Here is a 27,234-nt window from a genome sequence, read left to right as displayed (position 1 = left end):
GACAAGAAATGGTTTTAAAGGTTAAACAGTGTCCCCTCAAAAGACAAGCTTAAGTCTTAATCCTCCACTACCTCAGAACATGGCCTTATTTGGAAAGTCAGTCTTTGCAGATGCAGTCAAGTTAAGATGAGGTCACAGTCAGCTGGAGTGGGTCTGAAATCCAATATGACTGATGTCCTCATAAAAAGAAGGAGAGACACAGGGACAGACAGTCGGGGAGCAAGCCACGTGATGACAGAGGCAGAGGTTACTGGGCTGCAGCTTCAGGCCAGGGTACACCAAGGACGGCTGGCCACCACCAGAAGCTCAGAGAGACAAGGAAGGCTTCTCCCCAGGGTCTCAGAGGAGCGTGGCCCCACTGACACCTTGATTTCAGACTTCCAACCTCCAGAACTGTGAGAGGATCCGTTCTGTTGTTCAAGCCACCCTGCTTGTGGTACTCTGTGACACCAGCTCTAGGGACCTAAGATAGCATAGAAAAAAAAAAATCACCCATTACTTTCATTTTTTTTTCTTCTTTGAAGATTTGAGTGTGTAATTTTATTCAAAATTGGAAGAGCTTAAGTTTTTTGGTTCAGAATGAAGACTCAACCGCAGACCTTTATCTATTGCCAATTACCCTTTAATTCTCAAAATTATTTTAAATGTAAACAAGATGTTCTATATAAAATGTCTAGAATTCTGGCTTATAATAGTTTTTATATTCTCTTGTTAATATAACAAATTGCCAAGCAGAAGATAAAAGACGTATTTCTGCAAGGTCTGTAAGCAAAGACAAAATGTTAACAATGATTATTTCTGGGCTATGGGATTACAGGTCATTTTTCTTGGTAACTTTCAATTCTTCCTCACTGTAATAAAAAATATTTTCAAAAGAAACACATTTCTTCTTTTCAGAGACACTAGTATTTTCATAAAAGCAAAAAATAGGATTCAATGCCTTGTCTTGTGGGCTTTTGTCTTGACTTTTAATCTTGGGGCTCAGGGATTGTTCATAGCCCGCTGATTAGGCCTAAAAGAATTAGAATAGGAGATGCAGTGGCAGGAGCATCCATTTGCTCCTTTAGAAATTGGAAAAAATGAACTTATTCTGCCAGTGCAAGAGGCTCAGGCCAGGAGTGTGTGGGTAATTTTTTCTGATTTAGTACCATCATATGGATAGTCCTCTTATTCTCACAAATGAGCCTCAAAGAGCAGCTGCTTGAAAGTCTCTTTGCAGCAAAAATCAATCATGTTTAAAAGTAAATAGAGAGTTCAGGTTCTGCAATGACAACAGAAACTTAACACAGCCTCTGTCTCCTGCTGCTGACAACTAAAATTATGTTACCAGCAACAAGAGTTACAAAACTTCACTAATTAAGACATGACAACGTTGGCCCAAGAGACAAATAAACCACTGGACGTCTGATTCATGACAAAGATTGCACTGCACATTGGAGGGGAAATGATGTTGTTTTCAATCAGTGTTGCTGGGTCAATTAGATATTCACAAAGGAAAAACAAATCTTGATCCTTATCCTATATAATACACAAAAGCTAATTCTAAATGGACTGTAGATCTAAACAGAGAAAGTAAAATTTCTAAAAGATAATACAGAGTGACATCTTCATAACCTTGGGCTAAACAAACATTTCTTAATGAGGACACAGAAACCATTAACAATGAAGAAGATGATTGATAAGCAGGACTTACTGAAAGTTAAAAACTTCTGTTTATCAGAAAACATCATTAAAAGAGTAAAATATGAAAGACGTAAAGGGGGAGAACATATCCACAATATATAAAACCAACAAAAGACTCTTACCTGGAATGTATAAAGAATGCTTATAAACCAAGGAAAGAAAAAGGCAATTGACTCAGTTTTTTTTAAATGGCCGAAAGACTTCTAAGAGCATTTCACAAAAGAGAATATACAAGTAGTCCATATGCAAAGATACGTAAACTTGAGTCATCAGGGAAATGCAAGTTAAAATCATGATGAAATACCATACATACACACACAAGAGCTAAAATTAAGATGGACAATTCCAAGTTTTGGAGAGGAGACAGAGCCACTGGAATGCTCATGCACACTAGGTAGGGAATAAATTGGTGCAACATTAAAAAACTGGTGACTTCTACTGAAACTGATCATACACATATCCTAAGACCCAGCAATTCCACTCCTAGGGTTGTACCTAACAGAAATATATACATATGTGCAGTAAAAGACATGTACAAGATTTTTCAGAAGAGTGCTATCTGTAATAGCCTCCATCTATAAACAATGTAAAAAGTCATCAACAGTGAATAGATACATAAGTTGTGGTATATTCATACAACAAAATACTATCCATCAACAAAAGTGAAAAAAACTACTGCTAACATAATGACATTGATGAATCTCTCAAACATAGCACTGGAAGAAGCAAGACACCAAAAGGAAATACCATCAGATCTACTAGAATGTGATGTACATGTTTCTAAAAATTACCACACTATGCAAACTCATGCAATTTAAACCCTAGGGCTTAAGGAAAAAAAAAAAAAGTTAAGGGTGTAACACTCAAAACTTTGCCAGTAACGCATAAAAGATAAAAAGACAGCAATCTAATCAAAGTGGTAACATGGTTTTACACAAGTAAAATGATTAAGAAATGAATTAAATACTAAAATAAATACAGGTTTACAAAGATTTGAAGTTTACTTGTGGAAGTGGGTGTCAGAAGGGTTGCAGTCTGCGAGTTATTATGAAGAGATGGAGGGAGGGTTGTCTGAAATTGGATGGATTGTGGTAACGCTAGACATGGCTGCGTGTGGCCCATAACATGCTAGCTGAACTGAGCTGGCTGGTAGACCTTTGAGGTGTGTGTGTGCATGTGTGTGTGTGTGTTGGATATTCCTGCTGGGCTCAGTTCAGCTGGGTAGAGTTTTCTGCATTCACCTAGTTTCTTGAGGACAAAATTGCCTATAAGCAAATACTAAACTGCATTATGCTCAAATTGTTCCCTAATGTATCAATCACGGTGGAAATTTGCATTTCCAAAACAAGCATTAGAGCAGAACTGACAGTGCCTTATTATTCTGTTTACAAAATGTTTAAACACAGGCAAAACTGATCTGCGACATTAGATATCAGAATGCTGTTCACCCTAGAGCAGGTTGTGACTAGAAGGGCTCACAAGGAGAAACTTTTAGGGTGCTAGGTCCTGGTTAAATGAGTATGTTCAGTTTATGAAAATTCACACGGTACACTTAAGATTTGTGCACTTTAATGTATGTATGTTACATTTTAAAATAAAAGTTCAAAAAAACATTTAAAATTGAAAAACAAATTCCACCTCTTTTAGGAAGACTTCCTGGGCTTTTTTAGGATAAGCACTGAGATTTTCCGGCCCCACTGTATGGACATTCAGTTTCTTGCAAAACATGGACACTGATCACTGATCCTCATATCACAGACATCAATACCCCTCTTTTCATGCAGTGTTCAGTACTTCCTCATTCATGCCCTAACGAGTAACAAAGCAAGATTTCTAAATTATCAATTCCAGACAGATACTTAGCAGAAACCCCAGCGTTTTCTTAGCAGTGTGATGCAGAGAAAATAGTGTTGAAGAAGGAACTGGACGACACGGGCTCACATCTCAACTCTGCCATTTTGTGGCTAAATGGGTTTGGCAAGTCATTTAACCTAAGTTCTAGTTTTCTCACCCACTAAGAATATAATAGTTCTATTCAATCTGTATTATAGGACTGTAATGCAAATCAAAGTGCTTGCAAAGTATAAAGAGATATACACATGCATATATACATGCATAAGATGTTAACGCAGTATTTCCTCTCTCATGTTTAACTGAAATTTAGTTTCAGCCTCCTCTTTCTTTGTTGGTGTACATCCACCACGTCATGGACACCAAAATCCGAAATAACAAGGATGGCTGGCATTAGCCTAATTTTATTTATACAGCCCCGTGTGTAACTAGGGGTTCCACAAAGGCATTTTGACGGTGATGGTGGTGAGGGTTTGGTGCTCTGGTGGATTTATGTCTTCATCAGGGAGACGAGTGTCCACGCAGCCTTCTGAGGTATGTGCACATGCAGAGGTGCTGTAAAGCTTCCTGTCCATCATGCTGGAGTCAGTGCTCAGTGATCTGTGCTCAGAGGAGTGTTTTCACTACAGCTAACACTGTCCCCATTCCACACCCCCGGCCCAGTTAATTCTCTTCCTAAGGCCCCTGCATCCTGTCTCCTAAATGTTGAGCGTGCTTTCCAACCAAATCAAGCAAACTGAAGAGAGCACAAAAATCTAATACCTAATAATATGCCTCTAAACCCAGATGCTGATTATTTGGATAAGCTAGTTTGGATTATTCACATCACTGGATGCATGAAAGTTGCCTAGAGCTGTTGGCTTCTTGTCTCCTGCCAGAATCTCAAAGCTCGTTATAAATTCTACCCACTAAACTCAGTGGGAGAGGTTCCCACATAGAATAATAGTTACTCCTTCTTAGCCATGGAGCAATTCTTCCAGGCTGGAAGAGATGGACGCTAGAAGGGCACTAGGAGCACAGCTAGGCGTTTCGCATACTGTTAGCCGATGCTGGCATTAACAGGCCAAATTACGGCGAGTATCTCAAAGGCGACGCAAGAAGCATTTCAATCAGAAGCACCAGGAGTGCTCATTAAAATACAGATTTGGGGTGCTACCCCTGACCTGCTAAATCAGGGTCTCTCAGAGAATCTCAGGATCCTGCATTTGAAATAACCTTGTCAGGTGGTTCTGATGGGCAATAAAGTTATGAAACAATTGTCTTGGAGGTTGGGCAAGAGAACCACTGACATCATACTGATTAATGATGACACAAAAAGGAGCAATCTCATTAAGAAAGCTGTGTTAGACCAGGTCAACCTTGAAATCACTCCGCATTGTGTTAATAATGAGAAATGCAGCAACCAGGCATCCAACCTGTACTGAGCCACAGACAGGAGGCAGGAGAAATTTGTCACACATATTTAACACTGAGTTGTCACAGCAAATAAACAAACCCAGAAAATTTCCTACGTGCCATTCTGGGGACTCATCAGAGGTGGGATGTGACCCAGGTGTCCCTGCCATTTCAGTATGCCCCTGGCTGTGCATCAGACTCCCCACTCTCCCCACTTCTATGCATCCATCTGTTTACCAGATGGATTGAGAGAGAGCATTTCCTCTGGAGAGCTTGGAAAAGTCACCTTATGCCAGGCAGTTGCATAAGGACACCAGAAATGCCAAAATAACATGATGAAAGCCAGGGACTATAATTCTAGGTTCCTGGATTTTAGCAGATGACCAATAAATGGTCTTCCTTGGATTTACAAAGTGAGCGAGAAAGGAAAAAATGAGGTAGGATGGGATAAGAGGATGGAAGAAAAGGTAAATGGATAAATGCGTGGACTGATAAAGGGCAGATGGATAGATAAGATTATGGATGGATGGGTGGATGGACAGACAAATGGATGGATGGAAGAAGAGATAGGAGAATCATGTCAGACCAATTACCTTTTATCCCTAAAATAATTTTTAACAGATTTATTGAGATATAATTAAAACACCATACAACTAACTCACATAAAGTGTATTAATTCAATGGCTTTTCATATACTCAAGAGTTGTGCACCCTCCACCAAAATCAATTATAGAACATTTTATCACTCCGGAAAAGGAACCCCAAGCTCATTAGCCATCACCCTCCAAACCACGTCCCTCCCACCCCTAGGCAATCACTGTATGCTTTTTGTCTCCATAGTTTAACTTATTCAGGACATTTCATATAAATAGAATCATACAATATATGGTCCTTAGTGACTGGCTTCTTTGACTTACAATAAACTTTTCAAGATTTATCACTGTTGCAGGATGTATCAGTATTTCCTTCCTTTCTATTGCTGAATAATATTCCATTGAATGGATAAACCACATCTTATTTATCAATTCATCAACTGATGAACACATGGGCTATTTCCACCTTTTGGCTGTTACAAATATTGCTATGAACATTCGTGTACAAAGTTGTTGTGCAGATATATACCTAGCAGTGGAATTGCTGAGTCATATGGTAACTATGTTTATAAACTTTTTGAAGAACTGCCAGACTATCATTCCAAAGTGTCTGTTTTCTTCTTTACACTCCCACAGGCAGTATATTTGGGTTCAAATTTCTCTACATCCTTTCCAACACTTATTTTCCATTTTTTACTTGTTTGTTATCATAGCTTAGATCTGAAGGTTCTTAGATCTGAAGAATCTTAGATCTGAAGATCCCCTCTTCCATCTTTCTGGTCCTTTGGCACCCAGCAGCCCTTGTCATTCCTCACATAGCCTTCTTTCTCCTAGTACTGGTCTCCGTCAAGTCAGCCCCTACATTACATCCACATGGATCTTTCAAAAATGAGAATTGTGCCACTCTCTTGCAAAAGTCCTTCTGTGACCCACCCCAACCCTAGTCCATTAAGGGTGAAGCCCATGCTCCGTTGCACAGCACACACGGCCTTCATTTTCTTGTCTTCAAGTTACCTTTTTGGTGTCCTCTGGTGTAACCAGTCTATTCACTGACACCATACCTCGCATCCTCTCCTGCTATGATCCTGAAATGCCGGCAGTTTCCTGAATGTACAATTTTCTGCCTCCATGCCTTTGTGCAAGCTGTGCCCCTCCCCTAAGTCTGACACTTACTCTTCCTTTAAGCCCACCTCTGATGTCACCGCCTCCATGATGAATTTCTCACCCAGAAGATAAAGCTCACCATTCACCTTTTTGTCCCCAAAGCACTATGTCTCAAAGCACTGTGGCACATTTTCCCACGCTTGATTATCACTTTATCCCAAGCACCCAGTACAAATGACTGGCAGGAACAGAGGGAGGCCCTCTCCTTTAAGCAATTTTCTCTGTAGAAAAGATCTCAGCTTCATCCAGACTCATCTGACCACTGTGCCTTTTTCCTGAATCAAATAGGCCGAGATGTTTCTAACATTTCTCATTTTCCTACTGTGTACTTTTGCTTCTTTTGGTAAAATCCTCACTAGTGGTAGCAGGTTTTTACAGCAATGAAAAAGGTATGACCCAACCCTCCAGCAATCTTGTTGGGGCAGCCACGAAGTGAGAAAAGTAATCAAGAGGCAAGCTTCAAAAATGAGAAAAGTAAGTGATAGGTAACTGTGGACATAAACAGAATGTTAAAACAGGACCAGGAACAATTTTACTATATTAAAAGTTACCTGGTTTCTTCCAGCTTTGTGAAAAACAATGACTTGCCAAGAAAAGGCATGGCTCCCAGGACAGGTCTGTGTGACCATTATTTGTCTGTCATTTCAAAGTCAGCATATAAAAGCACTCATGATGTTGCCTGACATCTTTTAGATCTCCTGTGATTGACAGCTCTCAGAATGCAAATAGTCCCCTCTTATACATTACAACAAAAGTGCCCAAAGACCTTCTCACACAGGAGACTCAATTTGGAACCAAGACAAATGACAGTGGTCCCATTCACTCACTGTGTAACCAAACAATTGGGAAAAGGGAAATCAGGTTTATCAAGCAAATCCCATGTTTCTATATCATAAACTGGGTGGCTTGGCCTCCTCTGAGCAGGCCACAGAAATCTTCCTAATGCTCTCTGGGCAGAGTCTTGTATCTATCCCCTGGCTTAACCCTCAGTTACCTGTTTTCTTCTCTTCCTGAAAGCCTGAGGTTATAGGTAACTCCCGTTGGCATGTACCCCTGGCCCTTGGAAGTCTTCTCACAGTAAAGGAATGCAATCACCTTTTAAAACAAAATACTCCATTTCCTCTTTTATTTTACTGACAGCAGGTGAATCTTCTCGGCTTTTTCTTCCAAGGTCACATGAAAATGCTACCAGAAAAAGAAAGAAAACGCCTGAGATGTGCTGCCTAGAGACCTAAATAGGGCTAAAATTAGCAGCTGCCTCCTTCCCTGGGGAAGAGCTGGCAGCAGCTGGAGCGTGACAATGCCCGGAGGAGAACAGAGTGGAGCAGAGAGGCGCTGTGGGCATGCTGCTCAGCTGGCACCAGGGGACAAAGGCTCTGGGCCTCGGCCGGGCTGGATGCTGAGTGACTCCCGAGTGGAGCATCAGCCCTGCCTGCCCTCCTTGAGAGCCCTGATCTGCTGGCCTGACGTGAGGTGACAAATACTTCCAGACCAGCTACTCCTATCTGCTGCTTCCTATATAAATGATGTCAAGGGTCAGAGAAGGACACATGAGGAGGAGACAGATATTAACGAAGGTGGTAGTGACAAGTTTTCCTTGTTTCCAAAACAGCTGATGCATGCGTCCCTGGATGGTGCCTGGAGGGGTCCCTGCTATGCTCGCCCATCTTCACCAACCAGCACCACTCTTCAACCTAACATGGATTGCCCAAGAAAGACAGGCAGGACCTGGAAGGGCAGCTTCCCTTGCTTCTCACCTTCACTGGGCCCTCACTGAGCCTCTGGCCCATCCTGCTCTGGGTGACTACATTTGCCATGCGACACTGCCGTGGGTGGCATGTGACTGTTCTCACCCTCATCTCACACCTTTGGGGTGCCTGTCTGCAGGCCCACGCCCAGAGCAAAATCCAACTAAGGGACAGACCTCAACACTTTAAAGAGGAGATCTCTGACCTTCCAGATCTAGAGGCGTGCTCTGAGGGGTGTTCCTCAGAGTGGCGAAGGAGTCACCACCAGCCCGTCTCCGCATCTTGTCCCACTCGTCCCCCCACCCTCCCACCCCTACAACCTGGACGAGATTCCCGGGGCTCCCAAAACAAAGTGCCCCAAATGGAATGACTTAAAACAACAGAAATGGGTCGTCTCATAGCCCTGGAGGCTAGAAGTCTGAAGTCAAGGTGCCGGCAGCGCCGTGGTCCCCCTGAAGCCTAGTCTAGGAGAAGTCCCTCCCTTGCCTCTTGCAGCTTCAGGTGGTCCCAGGCCTTCCACGGCATGGGTCACCGCGACTCCAATCTCTCTGTCTTCACATGGTCATCTTTTCCCTGTGACATCACGTCATCCTCCCTCTGTGCATGTTTGTCTCTGCATCCGAATTTCCCCTTTCAATAGGGGCACCACTCATATGCATTAGGGCCCACCCTAATGGTCTCATTTTAACATGAGTCCCCCTGTAAAGGCCCTATTTCCAAATAGGGTTACATTTTGAGACACTGGGGTTAGGACTTCTACATATCTTTTCGGAGGCACAATTTAGTCCATAGCCCCTCCTTTGCCACGCTCTCCTCTCTCAGTAGGTTCCCTTTGCCAAGAAGACTCCACAGCATCAGGGAGCAAGACCAGGCGGCAGCTGGCAGGCTGGGAGAATCATCACCGGGTCAGTGCCGAGAAAAGTGGTCCCAACGGTCCCTGTGCCGTGAAGCTCCGGCCCCCTCAACAGTGCTGTATGGAGCCAAACAGGTGCTCCCAAAACAGGATTCTTTTTTTTCTATCTTTATTTCAAGACATGGAGAAGTTTTTCTCCATCCTTTTCACTCTCATTTACTGAATATTCGCTTAAATACTTGACTGCCTAATTACACTCCAGAGAGGTGACCACGGTGCCCAGCAGAATTCCTGAGGCAGGGAAAGCTCCCCTGGGTTCCACTTTCTGATCTCCACCACAACCAGCCCACACTGCTGCCTTCTGCTGCATTTCTTGCCATGTGATATATTGTGATCATGGGCCTTCGGCTCTTACAAGAGCCATTCCTGAGACCACTTCCTGTCTTTGGTAATTCAGACAGCAAGACAGCATGCCCAAACAAAACCACCTTCCTCCACTGCTGTCTTGGTCTGAGTAAGGGTGATTATATTAGAAACAGGGCTTGTGAGCAAGCCAATACAATGCCTGAGTCTGCCCAAGAGAGGCAAAAACCAACACCCCGAGGGCTGGTTTGTCAGATGAGCGAGAGCCCTTCACCAACTGAGCAGGCTCAGGGTAAAACTGCAGTAGCCCCTCCTTATCCACAGGAGATACGGTCCAAGACCCCAGGGGATGCTTCAAACTGTGGATGGTACCGAGCCCTATACACACTGCTTTTTCCTACACATACATACTTATGATAAAGTTTAATTTACAAAGTAGGCACAGTAAGAGATTCATAACAATAACTAGTAATAACATAGAACAATTATAACAATATACTCTAATAACAGTTACGTGAGTGTGTTCTCTCTCTCTCAAAATATCTTACTGAACAACTTTCATGCTTTTCCCATCTTAACTAAGCACCTATAATGCACTGTGGCCATAATTTTGCAGTCTGAGGAGCAACAGTGAAACCAGGATGGATCTCTCTTTTCCTCCTTCATAATTCCAAGTGTCAAAGACTCATCCTACTGTAGATCTTAGCACCTCAGCATACAATTTTTTTTCTTTCCCTGTTAAGAACTTTCACCTTTTCACTTAAAGGACGTACTTTATGGCTTCTCTTTGGCACATCATCTAAATTGCCAGCATCACTACTCTTGTGCTTTGGGGCCAGTCTTAAGTACACTAAGGGTTACTTGAACACAAGCAGTGTGATATCACGACAGTGGATCTGATAACCGAGAAGGCTACTGAATGAGTAAATGGCCGGGATACGCTGGACACAGGGAGGAGTCACATCCTGGGCGGGATGGACAAGGATGGCGTGAGATTTCATTACGCCTCTCAGAATGGTGCACAATTTAAAACTTAAGAATTGTTCATTTCTGGAATTTTCCATTTAACATCTTCAGATTGCAGTTGACCGCAGGTAACTGAAACTGAGGAAAGTGAAGCCAAAGATACGGGGGGCTGCTACAGTTCAGAGGCGCAGACCAGCTCACGGCCACGGCCTGGCCCGTCAGCCCTAGAAACTGGAGGCCTGATCCCTGTCATCTCCCCTCAGTCACCTGCTGAGAACTACCAGAAATAAAACAGCAAACCAGGCACTCCGGACCTTGTCTCTAACGATGACACACAGGAATGTTCTGTGGTGAAAGCTGTGGTCGCGGGTCATGGTTTAGGCCTCACAGAGCAGAGAGACCTGAGTAGTATCGTGTAAAGGTGCGAGGTTTGGAGTCAAAGGCTTGTACCTCACCTGGCTCCTCTGCTTCCTGCCTGTGTAACCACGACCGAGTCTCCTCACCTCCGTGAGCCTGAGCATTATCAGTAATACTGTGATGCCGTCCGCCCGGACCATCTCATGCGGGGCTGTTGAGAAGATCAACTGAACCAGTGAACGGAAATGACTTCAACAATAGAGTGAAAATAGTAACAACGGATGCTACTAAGTGGCATTAAATTATATTTAGAGAATCTAGGAAATCTGAACGCTGGGTAGCCTCGGCATCCGTGCAAAGGAAAGGAAAGGCTACTTGGTTAGTAGCTGGGGCTCTGGCCCCACACCCTCTGCAGACGCCATGTGGCCAGGTTGGACCACAGGATGCTCCTTTAAGTTAGATAGTCTGAGTGTCCCAATGCCCCAGATTTTAACATTCTCTCTCTCTCTCTCTCTCCCCCTCTCTCTCTCCCCCACCCCCTCTCTCTCACGCACACACACACACACACAAGTGTCTGTGATTATTTCACAGCTGGCCTAGGCCCTAATCCCCAGGCCTGTTGGCCTTCCCCAACCAAAACCACCAAAGGGCGTGAGTGACAACACAGGAGGCAGAGAAGCCTCTGCAGGGAGAAGAGGGAGGGATGGCCACAAGAACAGAAGAGATCAAGGTGGGAGAAGGCAAATTTGGACCAGATTCATGGCACTGTCTAAACGGCCATGCTCTTCTCTTAGCTCCTCTGTCCCCTCTGAAGAAGTAGCTGAGGTAGACTGCAAAAAAAAAAAAGTCACACTCCTTCGCTCCCACTGTATCCACACCCTTTGCAATACGGACTCTGCAACTCTTCCTATCAGGAGATGGGTCTGCTTCCCCTCCCTTTGAATCTGGGCTCGCTCTGTGACATGCTTTGGCCAAAAGGATGCAGTAAGGCTGATAATGTGCCAGTTCTGAGCCAAAGCCTGAAAGCCTCGCATACTTTCTGCTCTCTCTCTCTCTTGAACCACTACGACTGCCATGTGAACAAGCCTGGACGAGTCAGCTGAAATCAACAGGGATCGGACATGACTTGGCCAATTCATCCCAGCCGAGGCCCCAGAAATGCCAGAGCCCAGCTAAGATCAGCAAATCCAACCCAACCACAGTTGACCCGTAGATAAGTGCATGCGGCCATCCTAGACCAGCCAGACCTCTGTTGACACAGAGCCCTGTGAGTTATATAAATGCTTGTTCTTTTAAGCCATTAAGTTTTGGGGGTAGTTTTGTTATGTAGCGGTGGCTAACTGATACATGCTAACCTCAAACAATGTCCAGTCCAAATTAACCCTTCTTTTCCTTTGGGCTAGAACAAAGATAAGGAAGTGGGACTCAAAGGACAGAGTGACTTTCTCTCCCCTAAAGAGCAGTAGTCTTCATACTGGGTCATGCATACCACTGGGGGTAGAGCAGGACCCTCCAAAGTATAAACAACATAGAAAACTTTAGAAGAATTGATTTCCAGATCCTAAAAATTATTCTAAAGCTAAGTTTCTCCTTTTCCCTTCTCCTCTCATAAAATATCCTTTATCTCACTTTACCAAAAAAAAAAAAAAAAAAAAAAAAAAAAAAAAAAAAAGTAAGCCTTTCCCCCATCCTTCTTACCTCAGGATATTGCTACAGAATGTAAAACCCTGAAAGGAATCAGTACACTTTGAGAAACTGCTTGACAGTGTCTACGAAAGCTGAATATATGCACACCTAGTGACACAGAAATCCCTTCCCGGGTATAAACCCAACAAAATGCATACACAGCTTCACCACGGATCATATATATGACAGCTCATAGGAGCTCACAGCTATTACGTTCATCAACAGTAGAATGGATAGATAAACTGTGGCATGTTCACACAATGAAATACTTTATAGTAATAAGCAGGAAAAATCTATAAACAACCTGAAAAATATGGATAAATCTCTCAATATGATATTGAGCAAAAGAAGCTAGATGCAAATATAGATATACATATATAAATACATATAGATAGATATATAGAGAGATATAGATAGGGAATCACATAGTGTGTGTGTGTGTGTGTGTGTGTATATACAAGCTCCCCACAGAAAGGCATGCATTTAGATGTCAGACTAGAGATTACTCTTAAGGGCAGGTAGTAACTGGTAGTGGTCATAAGAAGGAGACTTTAGATGCTGGTTATACATGTCTGTTGGCTTAGAGAAAATTCTCATGATGCATACACTTTTATAGGCTATACTGTATTTCAATAAAAAGCTTTACAACAGGGGAACAAAATAGAAGAACAATTAGATAATTCTTATAATCAAATAACCATAAATTCCTATTCCATCCATTTCAGGAGAAATTTTACTTTTTATGTTTAATAGTTATTTATCAAACAGGATCATTTTTGAGTTGAGTTATGTACTTAATAACTATAATGATAACTCAACCCAGGAGAAAAATGTTCACACTTCTAGTCTTACAGTAATAGAAAAACGAACAAAAAAAAACCAATGCCATAGAGAAGTATGATAGCTGATACAGGAAATGACTTATAGACAAGACAAAATTCTGCGGGAGAAATGAATTAGAAATGTAAAATCAGGGAAATATTACTATGAAAGATCTTGCTGATTTATATTTTTAAAAGGATGATGATGGATATCAAATTACCATGTTATTTATAATTTATAGTATTTAAAGGTGTCAGTCTTATTTTTAAATGTCAATATTTGTAATATGGCAAAAATTAGGTCTTTTATAATTATTACAATTTATAATAGGAGAAGTTAGATGCCTACTTTAAAAAACATAACAGGGTATATAATTTCTCAAAGTTATTTATTAGGATACATATAAGCCAAAAAAAAGTTATATATAAAAAAAAAAGATTCAGTATAAAAGAATCTCCCCAAATATCCTTGCCTTAAGAATCTACAATAGTGGTAGATTCCACCTACATTATCTCATTAATCTACATTAGTCAGGATGCTTTTGGCTACAAGTTACAGAAACCTAGCCAAATTGGACTGTTAGTAAGTGAAGGATCTGAGATTTGACTCTACTTCAAAACAACAAATTAGCCTGTCACAGTTTCACGGATGCTGGCAGGAGACACGAGAGTCTCAGGTCAGAGACAAAGGACTTCATTACTCGTAGCAATAAAAGTAGCCAGAGCATTTGTGCCATTTCCCTGAGCCCCAGACCCCACAATGCAATGCAGAGAAGGCAAGGTGATGCCTGCACATGCAGCGGGTTATGTTATAGGAGAGAAACCTAAGACATAATAATCTAAATATCCTTAAATGGGCAGTAAGACTGCCTGACCTTCGCTCTAGAAAGAGAGATTATCTTTATTATACTGGACAGTCATCAAATACCCTATACTTTGGAGGAAGACACTATCTCCACCTCCCAAAGATGCCTGCTATACAAATATTCTAAGAAAGACAGCCTGGAACAAAAGCAGTCAGTGTATCTGCTCAAAAGATATGCAGAAACACATGAGAGCCCCGGAGAATTGTCTCCCAACATGAAAGGAGTGGGGGAAAAGTTCCTGCAATTGAAAAGCACACATATATGTTGGCTTCAAGAACTCATGGTTCTAGACACTTAAGAATATGTTGCAGTGAGTTGTCTCAAAACATTATCTCCAAAACTACAGTTTCCAGTGTGCAATTCTGCTTTCCTCAGAATGGGCAACCCTCTCTACTTGGCTCTCCACTGGGGACAGCAATGGGGCTGCCAGCAGCTCCAGCCCAACATTCTGACACCTCTGCCCCAATAATAAAAGAGAGCTTCTCCTTCCTGAAAGTTCCAGCAAAAACTTTGGAACTGCACCACACTGGGAGACAGATCATATTGGCGCAGCCAGTCCCAGTCACATGTTAACCCCTAGATCTTAGATGAGGAGTGTGCCCCACTGGAATGACACAGACTGACAGCGGCGTGAGAGAGGTTTGGGTCAAAGAATGGGGAACAAATGCTGAACAAGCAAAACTGCAGCTTTCCCTACCCTACTCTCTAAACACCCTCAACACAACAACTCTCACATGTGTACTTCTGCAAAATTCAAGCATCATTTCTTTTTACAGGCAGATTCTTATTTTAGTAAGACTAGTGGCATATCCAAATTGCTATTTTATAATCAAATCTCTTGAGAAAGAAGTGATTGCAGTGGTGACACAGATAGGATGTTCTGCGTAATAGCAGCTGTTACCCGAAGACGACAAGATGGCTCCTCCAAAGATGACCATGTCCTAATCCCTGGAATTCATGCAGGTTAGCTTAGCTGGCAAAAGGGACTCTGCAGGTGTGATCAAGGTAAGGATTTTGAGATGTGGAGATTATCCAGGTGAGTTCAACGATCACACGAGTTCTTATAGGAGGGACACGGGGGAGGGGGGGGAGTCAAACAGCAGGCAATGTGATGACAGGAACAGAGAGAAAGGACAGACAGAAAGAGATTTGAAGATGCTACGCTGCTGGCTTTGAAGGGGAAGAAGGTAAACCATGAGGGATGTAGCCGGCCTCGGGAAACTGGAAAAGGCAAGGAAACAAATGCCCCTTACCCCCGAACTTCCAGAAAAAAGCAGTCTTGCCAACACCTTGACTTTAGCCCAACCAGACTGATTTCAGACTTCAGTCTCCAGAACAGTTAAGAGATAAAATTGTGCTCTTTTAAGCCACCAAGTTCACAGTAATTTGTTACAGCAGACATGGTAAGTGAAGACTCGTGGCAACATCTAGCAAGCGCTCAGTGCTCAGCGCACTAGTAAACGGAAACAAACTCAATGACCGGTTCTACGGCACAAAAGATCTGCTCCCAAAGCTGACACCTGATACCGATGACTCTTGCAAGATTTGCCCTATGTTACAAAAGTGTTACTGAATTCCAAATTAAATATTCTTAATTTTATAACACTTTTAAAAATGTTCAGTAGTGACTTGAGGAGACAGTCTGGTGAAAAGGGTCTCTAGCGCGTGTGATAACTCACGGATTCCAGAGAGCTCGCCTTTAACACTCAGAGGCACGCACAGGCAGGGCTGGCGCTGTGTTATGTCTGCACCCACTGGTAGTATAGTAATAACTGCAATAAGCAGTCAAATAAATTAATGATACAAATTGCAGGATGTGTGTTCATTCCAGAACCACACATGCACTGCAATTACAAGGGATTTCCTGGTTTGGACCTTTGGAATCCTGCTATAGACATCATTTTATATGTCGAATACATATCCGGTATAGTTAGGGGATAAGGGAACTTATTTAAATTATTCATGATTGCTTTTTCCCTAGTTTTACTGAGATATAATTAACATGTAATATTGTATTTGTTTAACGTGTACAACATAATGATTTGATTGTAGAATGCTTTTGAATATCACACTGTATATATATGACTGGGTGCCAATGAGAGGGAGAGACTTCAAATTAGTAAAAATCTAAATTATTTTTAGTCGATGAACTATGTCTCAGCTATACTAGTCTTTGCTTAATAGTCTATTTAAAGACACTTTAAAATGTTCCCAGATTCCGTAAAACTCTTTTCAAATGAACTCACAAAAACTCCTAGTTAACAGGCAAAAGTTTCACATAACCTCGCAGAAAGTAGGATTTAAAGGCGCAATGATTCAAACTCCATTCTAGATATTTTAGAAATTCTCTCAGCTTTAACACAACCCCAGGCGCCCTGCTGGATAAGAACTCCCACTCACTATTTCTCCCGCCCTGTCCCTAGTGACTTGGCCTGAAATACTTTTAGGACAACTGATGCCCAGGGCACCTGGGTGACCACGTGGCATAGAGTAAAGATGAAACCAAGGCATCTGAAAGTCGTGAAATTCAATTTCCAAGAATGGCCAGAAGTGGACCAATGTGCAACTATGGATCAATCACCTAACCTGTACCCACGGGTGGTCTTCTGCACCAGTGCAGTGGGTGGGACTCTCTTGCTCCTCACAGTCTTCTAGAACTTGCAGAGCGGACATCCCGCGGGGCAGAAGCAGGATCAATCAGAGCAATGAAAACTCCATTTCAAGGTAAGGGCTAGCGAAGATGGTAAACAGAGTCATCATAGAAAAGGCCCCTGAGTCACTAACATCTGCCCTCTGTCTTCCCACATCAAAAATGAAATTTTGGTCCTAAGACTTTAACAAGATTTGAGGGGAATGCGTTTCTATTTAACCTCAGCCTTCCCGAATTGCCAGTGCCATACCCCATACACTTCAGCTTTAAATAAAATGCCTGTCTGGAGCCATTTGAGTCAGGAGATGGATAAACTGCCTAGACAAGCTAGTAATCAGGGAGGAAATATGCCTTCTTCTTTCTCGGCTGGAAGTAGCAGGCAAAGATGAGGAGTGTTAAGGTTCTGACCTGCATAAGAAAATTACTAGTTCCTCTCTCATTAAAATCTGGAGGGGAAAAACCAAATTCTTCTCGCCTTGGCAGAGGGCCACTCAGGAGCTAAGTGTTGAGATGGAGTTTGCCAACCTAGATCAGGCAATAAGAAGGAGGAAAAATGTGTGTGTGTGTGTGTGTGTGTGAGAGAGAGAGAGAGAAAGAGACAGAGAGAGAGAGAGAGAGAGAGAAGTCAGGCAGGAGTCTGGTCAATGGACGCCACGTCTCTATCAAGCTCCAATCACTGCAAAACCCTAAATGCAGGATCCAGGGCTCCACTACTTGGGAAATGATTAGGTCCCATGCCCTCTCTCTCTTTTTTTTTTTTTTAAACGAAGTCCATGCTTTCTGTTGACAGAAGTAGATGGATTTTTCAGAAGGAACACTACCCTGCTCCCATACAACACTATACAGCTCTCAGCACCCCCCAAGCCAGATAGATTCCCAATGCATATTCATCCCCACTGACTGCCCTTTCTCCCCACTATCTCAGGACTGCAGACCACAAGGGTGCTTAAGACACAGCTGGTGTATTGCCTCGCAGATCTGGAGTTATAACGCATTGATATTTCTGAGTCACAGAGCAGTCATTAACTGCTTGTTACAGAAATTAACTTAGATGTCAATGTCAAGGATTCAAGGCAGACATGAGGAAGCTTCTTCTTTCCACAGATGCTTTTCAGAGCATTGAGTTATATAAGAAGCAACCTGTGTTTGCCTCTCCCAAGCATGACACAGCAGGGTCCTTCCTAGAGCGGGCATGGGGACCAAATCCCCAGTCACAGCCTCCTCAGATCCCTAGACCCAAGTAAGTTCCTTTAAATATACAATTACACAGACTTAAACATTCACATTCCTCAAGCCACTTGAAGTAAATTTCAATAGTAAAAGTTGGGGGTACTTTTTTAAAGGCAAAATAAAAAATAGATTCTTTATTCTCCACTGAATTAATTGAACATTACTTCTAAAACCTCTGCGGCAGACATAACATTTGATAAAGATGGTTTGTGTGTGACATGTACCGGAGCCCTAAAGGGTCAGGCAGTATTTCCATCCCTTAAATGGCATTATGAATTTTTCTGGACATCAGGGCAATGTGCAGAGCAGAAGGGGAAGGGACTGGTTTTACAGCCTCAGATCACCAACCCGGTAGAGACCAGGATAGAGGTTTTTACACAAGCTACTAAAACAAGCTTTGCAGCTTAAAGGAAACAAATCCATGTCTAGATTCAGTGAACTGGAGACAGGGAGATACTGACCTGAAGGCAAATCCTCCAGACTAATCATGACCTCTAGAGATATCAGTGACGCTGGGAAAAGGCTCCCTGGGAATTAATAAGGCTGTTTTTAAGATGTGTTTCTCCACGTCTCATTCACTGTGGAGCATCTGTAATCTCCCCCTTAACCCCCGTCCTCCAGACACCTGTCTGCCCCCACCCTACTCTTTCAGGACTCACTGAAGTGGTGCCACCAGCTGCTGTCCCAGCCCATCATGGCACAGAGGGACAAAAGTCATTCCCCCCAGGGAAGAGTTACCTTCCCATTAAACCTGGAAATCTAGAGACTGAGCTCAAATGCTCTTCATCCCCTACAGACAGGCCTCCTCCCTCACTTCGTCACATTTTCCTCTGTGTATAGAGATAGGTCTTGGAACAACAGGTCCTGATCACGTGGCCAAAGGAGGAGGCCAAAGATGACCAGGATGTCGAAGTCCTGGCTCACCCATCAGCAGCCCCAGGCACAGCTCAGCAATCCCTTATCTGAAACTTTTGGGGCCAGAGAAGTTGCAGAATTCAGACTTTTTTTTTCAAATTTTGGAAAGCTGATATAACACACTCCCCAGCAGAGTCTGAGGAAGCATCCTATAAACTCATTAATACGTTTTTGTACCAAAACATGAATATTCATACTAATCTTATATCAGGTCAATCGACTCAGTTACGAGAAGGAGCCCAGAGTTCCCAAGCAGGCGGGATTTGGCACCACCTGGTTCACTTTCCTCCAAGAGATTTCTGAATTCAGTCACTCGGACAAAACACCCACAGCAGGGGACAAACGGGGCGACTGCCAAAACCTCAGGAGACCTTCCGTGACTCGGGGGACCCATGAGACAGACCAGCTGAGATGGGACCAGGCTGATGTGAAGAATCTCTGACATAGAAAATGCCCTCTAAGCTGAGCTTCCCTGGCCTCAGAACCCAGGGAGACCAATTCCAGAGCCCTCCACATTCAATCACTCCCCCTGGGAACCAGCACCTGGTTCCAGGCAGGACACAGTCTGTGTCCAATCGTAGACCATAGTAGGACCCACATAGCAGAAACAGACCAGACTTTTCAGAGCCCCGATGCTTACTCCCCCCTCCCCTGTGTGCCTGACGTTATTAGCTCCACAGCGTGCAAGACAAATCCTGCTTTGATCTTCATCTCAGGCCTCTGAGAAGCAGAAAGAACATCTTATAGCTGCTGCCTTTTCTCTGGCCCTTTAAATGCCTGCATCCCTAGTTCCACCTCCCACCCTGTTCCCTTCTCACCCTGTGCGTGCTTCTGGGCTAACTGCCTTCCCTCTCATGGCCTCACCCACTACCTTCATGCCCTGTCGACCACATCACCATCATTTAGTCCCGCCCTCCTTCCCAACACCAACTCACATTTGTATTGAAGTATAGCTGGTTTACAGCATTGTGTTGGTTTCAAGTGTATAGCAAAGTGACCCAGGTATATACACATGTCTAAATTCAGTGAACTGGAGACAGGGAGATACTGACCTGAAGGCAAACCCTCCAGGCTACTCATGACCTCTAGAGATATCAGTGATGCTGGGAAAAGGCTCCCTGAGAACTAATAAAGCCATATATTATTAATTATTAAATATATATATATAATATATATATATGATTCTTTTCCATTATAGGTTATTATAAGATATTGAGTACAGGTCTCTGTACTGTACAGTAGGTCCTTGTTGTTTATCTATTTTATATGTAGTAGTGTGTATCTCTTCATCCCAAACTCCTAATTTATCCCTCCCCCGGCCCTTTCCCCTTTGGTAACCATACTGACTCACATCTTTACCTGCCTCTCGGGCACCTCCAGCTGGCTGCCTCACACGCCCTCTTCTGCTGCACCATATACCTGGGCACTTCCCCACATCTCCCTGCACTGCACTTGGGGTGGTCTCATGACTAGTTCTGGCCAATGGGATGTGAGCAGAAATGCCAAGTGTCACTTCTGGTGGGGGTATTTAGTACCTGGTGTGCCTCCCCTCTTAGTCTCTTCTCCCTGAGGCCAGGACAAGACAGTGAAGGCTCAAAACAGAAACATTTGAGGTCCTGGAGTCACTGCTTAGAAAAAGCCACTGGACCCTCACTGAAATGTGAGAGGAATAAACTTCTACGGGGAAAAATTACTGAGAGCTGGGGATCACCTGACATAGCAGCTAGTGTTCATTATGCTCCATACACCAGCCTCCTTTACCTGGCAAGTTCCTACCTATTGCTCAGAACTCCAATTCAAATATCACCTCCTCTGTGAAGTCCAGCTTCCACGGGAAGGTCAGCCCTCCATCCTCTGACCTCAAGCAATTCCTCATGCACTTGGCATAGAACTTATCTGAAATTATTGACCGCTTTCTGTTTGCATGTTTGGTGCCCACATTTGTGTCTGCTTCTGTTTCCATCCTTGTGCTCAGTGCCTTGCAAGTAGCAAACACCTTGTATGTTTATTTGCTGAAGTCAAGATTAGAGCCTCCTTGCTCAGGTGACCAGCCAAACCCCTAGTCAGCATTTTCCTGAGTCACTGTGTTCTCTGCGCTATGCAAGGCACTGTGGGAGGAGGCAAGAAAAGTACATAATGCTGTCGCTCACCTCAAGGAGGGGTTTTTTTTTTATCTCTAACTCCTCTGCACCCCACTACCACCCATCTTTATTAAAGGACAGCTTCCACTTAAAAAGTACCAGATCTTTTCAGGAACCATCAGCTAAAACATTTCTCAGAGAGCAAGATCAAAGGGGTAGTGGAGTGACGAGCTGAAAGCAGAGCAGGGCTGTCTCATGGTCCCTTTGAGCCTGGCTCACTCAAGCCTGCCACAGTTTAGATTAGTGACCTGGCCCCCTGGGATCATGCAGCTGTGTTGAGGTTATTTCTGGTGTGAAAAGAACAGCAGCGAAAGTATCGCTGGCTGGTCGGGGACCCAGATTTTGTGGAGACAATAGCCCAACCACACCAAGTCATGTCATCACCACGTGGCCAAACTTCCCAAACCAAAAAGCACAAAACTGCATCACTGGCCAGGGCAACAGAACAGGGGACCTTGGCTGTGAGCAGTGAATTGGCTGAGTAATGTGTTCTGTGAGTAGTTCCCATCCTCCCAAGACTTTTTTTTTTTTTAATTAAAGTACAGTCAGTTACAATGTGTCAATTTCTGGGGTACAGCATAATGCCCCAGTCATGCATATACATACATATATTCATTTTCATAAATTTTTTTCATTACAGGTTACAAGATGTTGAATTTAAAGGATGAGATGTAACTCTGAGTTCCAGCCCAAAGGAAGCGGTGGCCATAAATAAGTGATGATCAATTAATAATGCAAGGTTTTCGCAATAATTCCCACCAACTAGCATTTTACCCGCCGCGGGCATGACTCTGCTATGGACATGGAGACATACGCAACATTAAATACATGTACGTTAAACATCAGGTTGGCTGCCGGTGCTAGCAAAACTGTTCAGACAGAAACATCCACAACAAAGAGGTGTGGCAAACCAGGCGCCGTGCCCACAGCAGCAGGAGGGCACAGCGGGGCTCCCAGGACATTCTCCTGGTAGGACTTTCAGAGTCACAAAGGGCACAAGGTTAGACACTGCAGTGTAATGAAGCCTGATCTACAGACGGTAGGGAAGATTAGGAAAAATAAAAAAATTGGAGCGGTAGCTTAGTAGAAGGGAGCGGTAGAATCTGGGAGGGTTGCGATAGTGCATCTTGTGTTTGGTGTCACATATGGTAGGTAAAAGATACATCAAATAAGGAACACTTAAAGCCACAGCTAAACACAGGAACTGGTTCCTGGCTGGTACTTTTATAGGTCACACACCATGCACAGAGTAATGAATGCCTCCCCCAGTCCCATACGTGGCACCAACTTCGTTATGTGGAAAACAAGAAACTGGCTGAAGACAGCAACTTACCTTGGATGAAGATCCTAGTCCAGTAGATTTTCCCAACATGGTTGCCTCCAAGAAACACCAGGTTGGACAGGATCAGCATGGAGGTGGAACAAGACGCCAGGGCAGCGTGGAATCGGCGGCGAGCTGGCGGGGAGAGGAGCTGGGCCTGTGGGAAAAGGCAAGGAGGAACCTCATCACATGAGTGGAAAAGAGAGGGCGGAGACGTCACACAGCCTGTCTCTGTTACCAGCTCAGGATGCCTCCCCCTAGAGCCTGAGGTCGGCTGCTATTTAAACAACTCTCAGAACTTCTATTCCTGCAAGATGCTCATTCTGTTCTAAGGAAAGAAGTGATACACTCCCAACGTGCTACTTCGACTGCCAAAATGGGCTTCCCCTCTGACGAGTATAACACAAACCCTGAACCTAGTGAGGATTTAGCTGAAATGTCTCCGCACACTTTCCGCTCTTAAATCTACAGGTACAAGAACTGTTGAAACTGCTCTGCATGATGACAAACACAACTCCACGTAATGAGGTCGAGATCAGGGCGATGTGCTGGGCCAGTGAGCTCGACCGTGGGAAGCCATCGCATAAATCTGACCCACTGTCAGGAGCAATCCCATTAAAAGAGTGCAGGAGAATCCAGACAAGCCAACTCCATTCCTGGAATGAGAGCTCAGGGTACCTGCCCCACTGACAGCATCAGAGAGTGGTGGCTTATCACAGCACCTGAAATACCAGGAACAGGAGGGATGTTTTCCAGCAGTGATGACAAAAAATTCTGCTCATGCATCCCAGGTTTTCATTACACTTCTTCCTGACCTTTTAATATTTTCTCTGGGATTTCACAAGGGAAATCAAGCCCTTCTTTCTCACCATTGATCATTCTGCTACCCTGCCGAGTGAGATCACAGAGCTGTGCCTGGAGTGAGTTCCAGAAGCACAGGGACAGGGATTGTCCTTGGGGACAGCGTATTCAGAATGTGAGCCAGACACAGGGGGCCCAGGGTTTCTGACAAACACCTCAGCCAAATCCAAAGACACAGAAAAGAGAGGGAGCTGAGGGTCTAGAGATCCTTCCTGATTATCTTCCTGAAACCTCCATGTTTCCAGGGCCACCTGCATCTTGATTTCAGCTGTGCTCCAGTTACAGACAGAATTCTGAATTACCCAAATTCATAATGGGCTAAAAAGGACTAAGCTAGAGGGTGAGTATCCAGGAGGAGATGTACTCATTTCTGGCGACCCCACTGTGGATCATCTGTGGCTACTCTGTACGCCTTGGTCAGTGTCTTTTGAAAATCCAGAGAAGTGACTTCCTGACCCCCTCTCCTCTTCTCGCCTGCCAGTCCCAGGTGTGTTCTCTATGCTCAGATATACCTGCTACCGTAGAACTTCCCATCCAAGGCTCTCTCCTCCAGCATCACTTTGGAGCATGGCTTTACTGCCACTGTATGTGGGAGTGTGGCTTTCTCATGAAAAAGCTGTGTAGCAGGCATTAACTTGTCTGCCTGGACATGACTGTTTTGGAAAGCTCCCAGGTGATGCCAACATGTCCCTGGTTAGAGGCCACCAGACAAGATGACCTTTAGTCTCTCTGCCTTCCTCTAAGAGGCCACAAACATGGACAGGGGATGCTGTCAAACAAGACCAGAGAAGAGATAACTACACTGCATAAAAACCAGTGACACAAGAGAAGTGGGGATGAAGCAGGCTTGTACTTCAGGACTTGTCACCTCTGAGAATAAGGAGACATTAATCTGCCAGTTTCTGCATTTTACAACAGAGGAAGATACTTTGTGAGCATTACTGACTCAGTTAGCAGTGACTGAAGAGGTGGGGGTGAGAGGAAGCAGGGAAGGGACGGTGGGACCCAGAATAATAAATCAAGAGAATACGAAATGTTCTAATTGGTATGAATGTGCCCCAAAAATTCTCTCCAGGGACAGGAGACAACACGTTTGATTTCTAAGGGGCCTGAGGAGTCAGACATTCCGCCACTCTGGTTCTATCCCCACCACTTCTCCCCAACCTTGTAACTTCTTAGGGGAATTCAAAGGCCCCACTGATCTCTCCCTTTTTAATGTCAATTACAAAAAAGCACACATTGCTTGGTCAAAGCTCGAAGTGGTTCTCCTTTTATGGGAAATGTTTACAATGATTAAATAATCAACAGATAATGAGAAAGGAAAACAGTCCCTGCATTGGGTTGCTAAGCAGGGCTGCGGTACTGGGTTACCTGGAACAGGGCCGAGGGTCAGGCTCTGGTGGGAGGCAGAGCTGAGGGGCAAGGGCAGAGCAAGGGAGGAGGTGCAGGGGAGATAGAGCGCTGGAGGCACGGGGATCTGCCTTCTAGCACCGGGGCCCTGGTTCCTACGGCTCTTCCTTTGATTCTTTGATTACCCCAGTATCTCTCCCAGCTATGTGATTCAACAAATTCCTATTTCTGCTTAGGGGAAAAAGAGTCAAAATAATAGTAATTACGAAAGAGCCTCTGATCTCAGAGACAGGAGGGAAGACATCTAAAATCTGAAATTGACTGACTACAATTCGTTCTTTAGAAATAGTTAATTTATTTTTTAAAAAATAAGCAAGAAGGTTAAAGGCGCAGGCTGTTGAAATCAATAAGAGAAATCAAGACGCTCATAGGCAGTTCTGGATTATCCCCCAGGGCGAGTGGGTGGAAGACAAAATAGATGATGATAAAGAAAATCCAAAAACCTAATTTTAACTAATAGCCCAACCCTCTGAACTGACAAAATTCGCCTCGCCAACAAGCAGCAAACTTGACAGAGCATTGCATCTCTTCACTGTGAATCAGTAGGAGGGCAGAATGACGGCTCAGGAGGAAGCAAAAAGAGGACCTGTCTGGAAAGTCTACAGGAGGGTAATAATTGACAGCAAAGGGGCTGTAAGTCTAGGCTACAACTCATCTTTCCTCTTCAGAGTCCCTGGACACACTGTAGAAGATAGCAGATTCAAGGTCAGGGACTTCCTTCTATCTTGGGAACCATCTGGCCTGAGTCATTGGCTTACAGGAGCTGTAGAGGTAAGTACCATACTCAGGGTTCCCAGGAGGGAAAAGGCCGTATGGGAAGGCTGGAAGGGTACATTCCCTTGGCCCAGGCAGCTCCATCAATAAATACAACTTTCACAGTCCCTAGGACCACAGTGCCAAAGTCCCCACTTTAAACCCTGTGTTTCTCCTGCACCGTCTCCTCTGAAGCCCTGTTGCAATCACAGGCACCCCTCCCACAGGCCTTCACGTCAAGGATCCATGTGGCCCATGTGTAGGGTCAAGTCTCACGTCTCAGTCACCTGTCCTCGTGACTTAGATGCTTGAAAACCCTCTTGGTAAGAAAATTTGGGTTGAGGAATTATAAACTAAGCAGTGGGGGAAAGAATTATCAGGTATGAAAATAAGGATGGCCAACATGATCAGATAAGGCAAAGATGCTCGCTTTCACTAACATGAACGTACCAGGATAGAAGAGAGCTCTGGTCTGGTCACGCTCTCTTCCCAGAGGACAGACGAGTCTGTGGCAATCCAATATTCTGGCAGCAAAAACCCGGGAGTGGCACTGTCCCCCAGGGAGGTTTGGGAATTTGCTGGACATTTTTGGTTGTCCCAGAGACAACATAATTGCCAAGAGGGAACTGTGGCATTTGATGGGCAGGGGCCAATGATGAGAAACATACTGCAATGTGTGAGACACAACTGTCCTGCACTGAATGTCAATATCACCCTCTTGAGAAAGGGAGAAATGTTTTCTGCATTCACTGCAGAGCTAACCTCTCTCAGCCTAAGGGGCACAGAACCTCCCTTCCTCTCTCATTAGGAGCAATGCCAAAAATGTGCTCCCTTACCCCTGGGGCCCAGAAAAATGCATCCCAGGGTAGGGAAAGGGCTCCCTTACAGCACCCCAGTGCCAGACCCCTCTCACACTCTCCCCTGCCTCCATCTGGCATCAAATTTGAATGAGGACGAGCCTCCTGTGCCCCCAGCCATGTTCAGGTAATACGTACCACCGGTTCCAACCTCCGCACCCCTACGGCCTGAAACCCGGAGGAGAGAGGAAGAAAGGGGGGGGGGGTAGAGAGGCTTAGAAGGTATCCCTTTGGCCCCTTCTGGGTGACCAGCTCTCCCGCACAGACTCTGACTTCCGTGACAGGTTGGGGCAGTCTCCCTCCACATTCATGTCAATACAGCCCACACTTCAGGCCCCTCAGAACACCCAGAAGGGCAGGCCCGGCCAACCTCTAATTCCTCTGTGTGAGCTCAACGTCTCTGACGGAAAAAGCGAGAGCTGGCTGGCGGAAATGTTATAACGACAGTTTAGCGGCGGCTCTAAACTTTCCTCTAAGGCACTGCCTCCAAAGGTAAGGGACGTAAACAAAGTCAGCTGAACTAAACTTCCATAAAAAGGCTGCAGTTCCTGCTGCCAGGTGTCTGCCTGTGTGTTTATTCACATCTCCATGGCGACGCCTCTATCTTTCCCCATCCACATCCTGTCCCTGGAAATCAAAGGACCGGCTGGGCACACAAGCTGAGGCCTGGGAGGGGGGTGCAGCCCTTGGAATCTGGGTCAGAAGGGATGCTCAGAATGTCCGTGGGGGCAGAGGCAGATGGTGCAGTGG

General features: G+C 44.4%; 1 protein-coding gene across 16 annotated transcripts in view; it reads right to left on the bottom strand.

Annotated features, from left to right (window-relative positions):
- Nucleotides 1–27,234, bottom strand: part of HHAT (hedgehog acyltransferase) — a 282,686-nt gene that overhangs the window by 28,949 nt on the left and 226,503 nt on the right. For all 16 annotated transcript variants that reach the window (XR_004314459.1, XR_004314461.1, XR_004314463.1 and 13 more), the window contains one exon: nt 22,616–22,760. Coding sequence is in view for 12 of the 16 variants with exons in the window: in XM_032466401.1 (XP_032322292.1) it covers nt 22,616–22,760 (145 nt within the window). In the remaining 4 variants the exon portion in view is untranslated. The remainder of the gene's footprint in view (nt 1–22,615; nt 22,761–27,234) is intronic.

This window comes from Camelus ferus, chromosome 23 (genome assembly GCF_009834535.1).
Source record: "Camelus ferus isolate YT-003-E chromosome 23, BCGSAC_Cfer_1.0, whole genome shotgun sequence".
NCBI lineage: Eukaryota > Metazoa > Chordata > Mammalia > Artiodactyla > Camelidae > Camelus > Camelus ferus.
The sequence above is the reverse complement of the archived record's forward strand: the minus strand, read 5'-3'. Positions and strand labels throughout refer to the sequence as shown.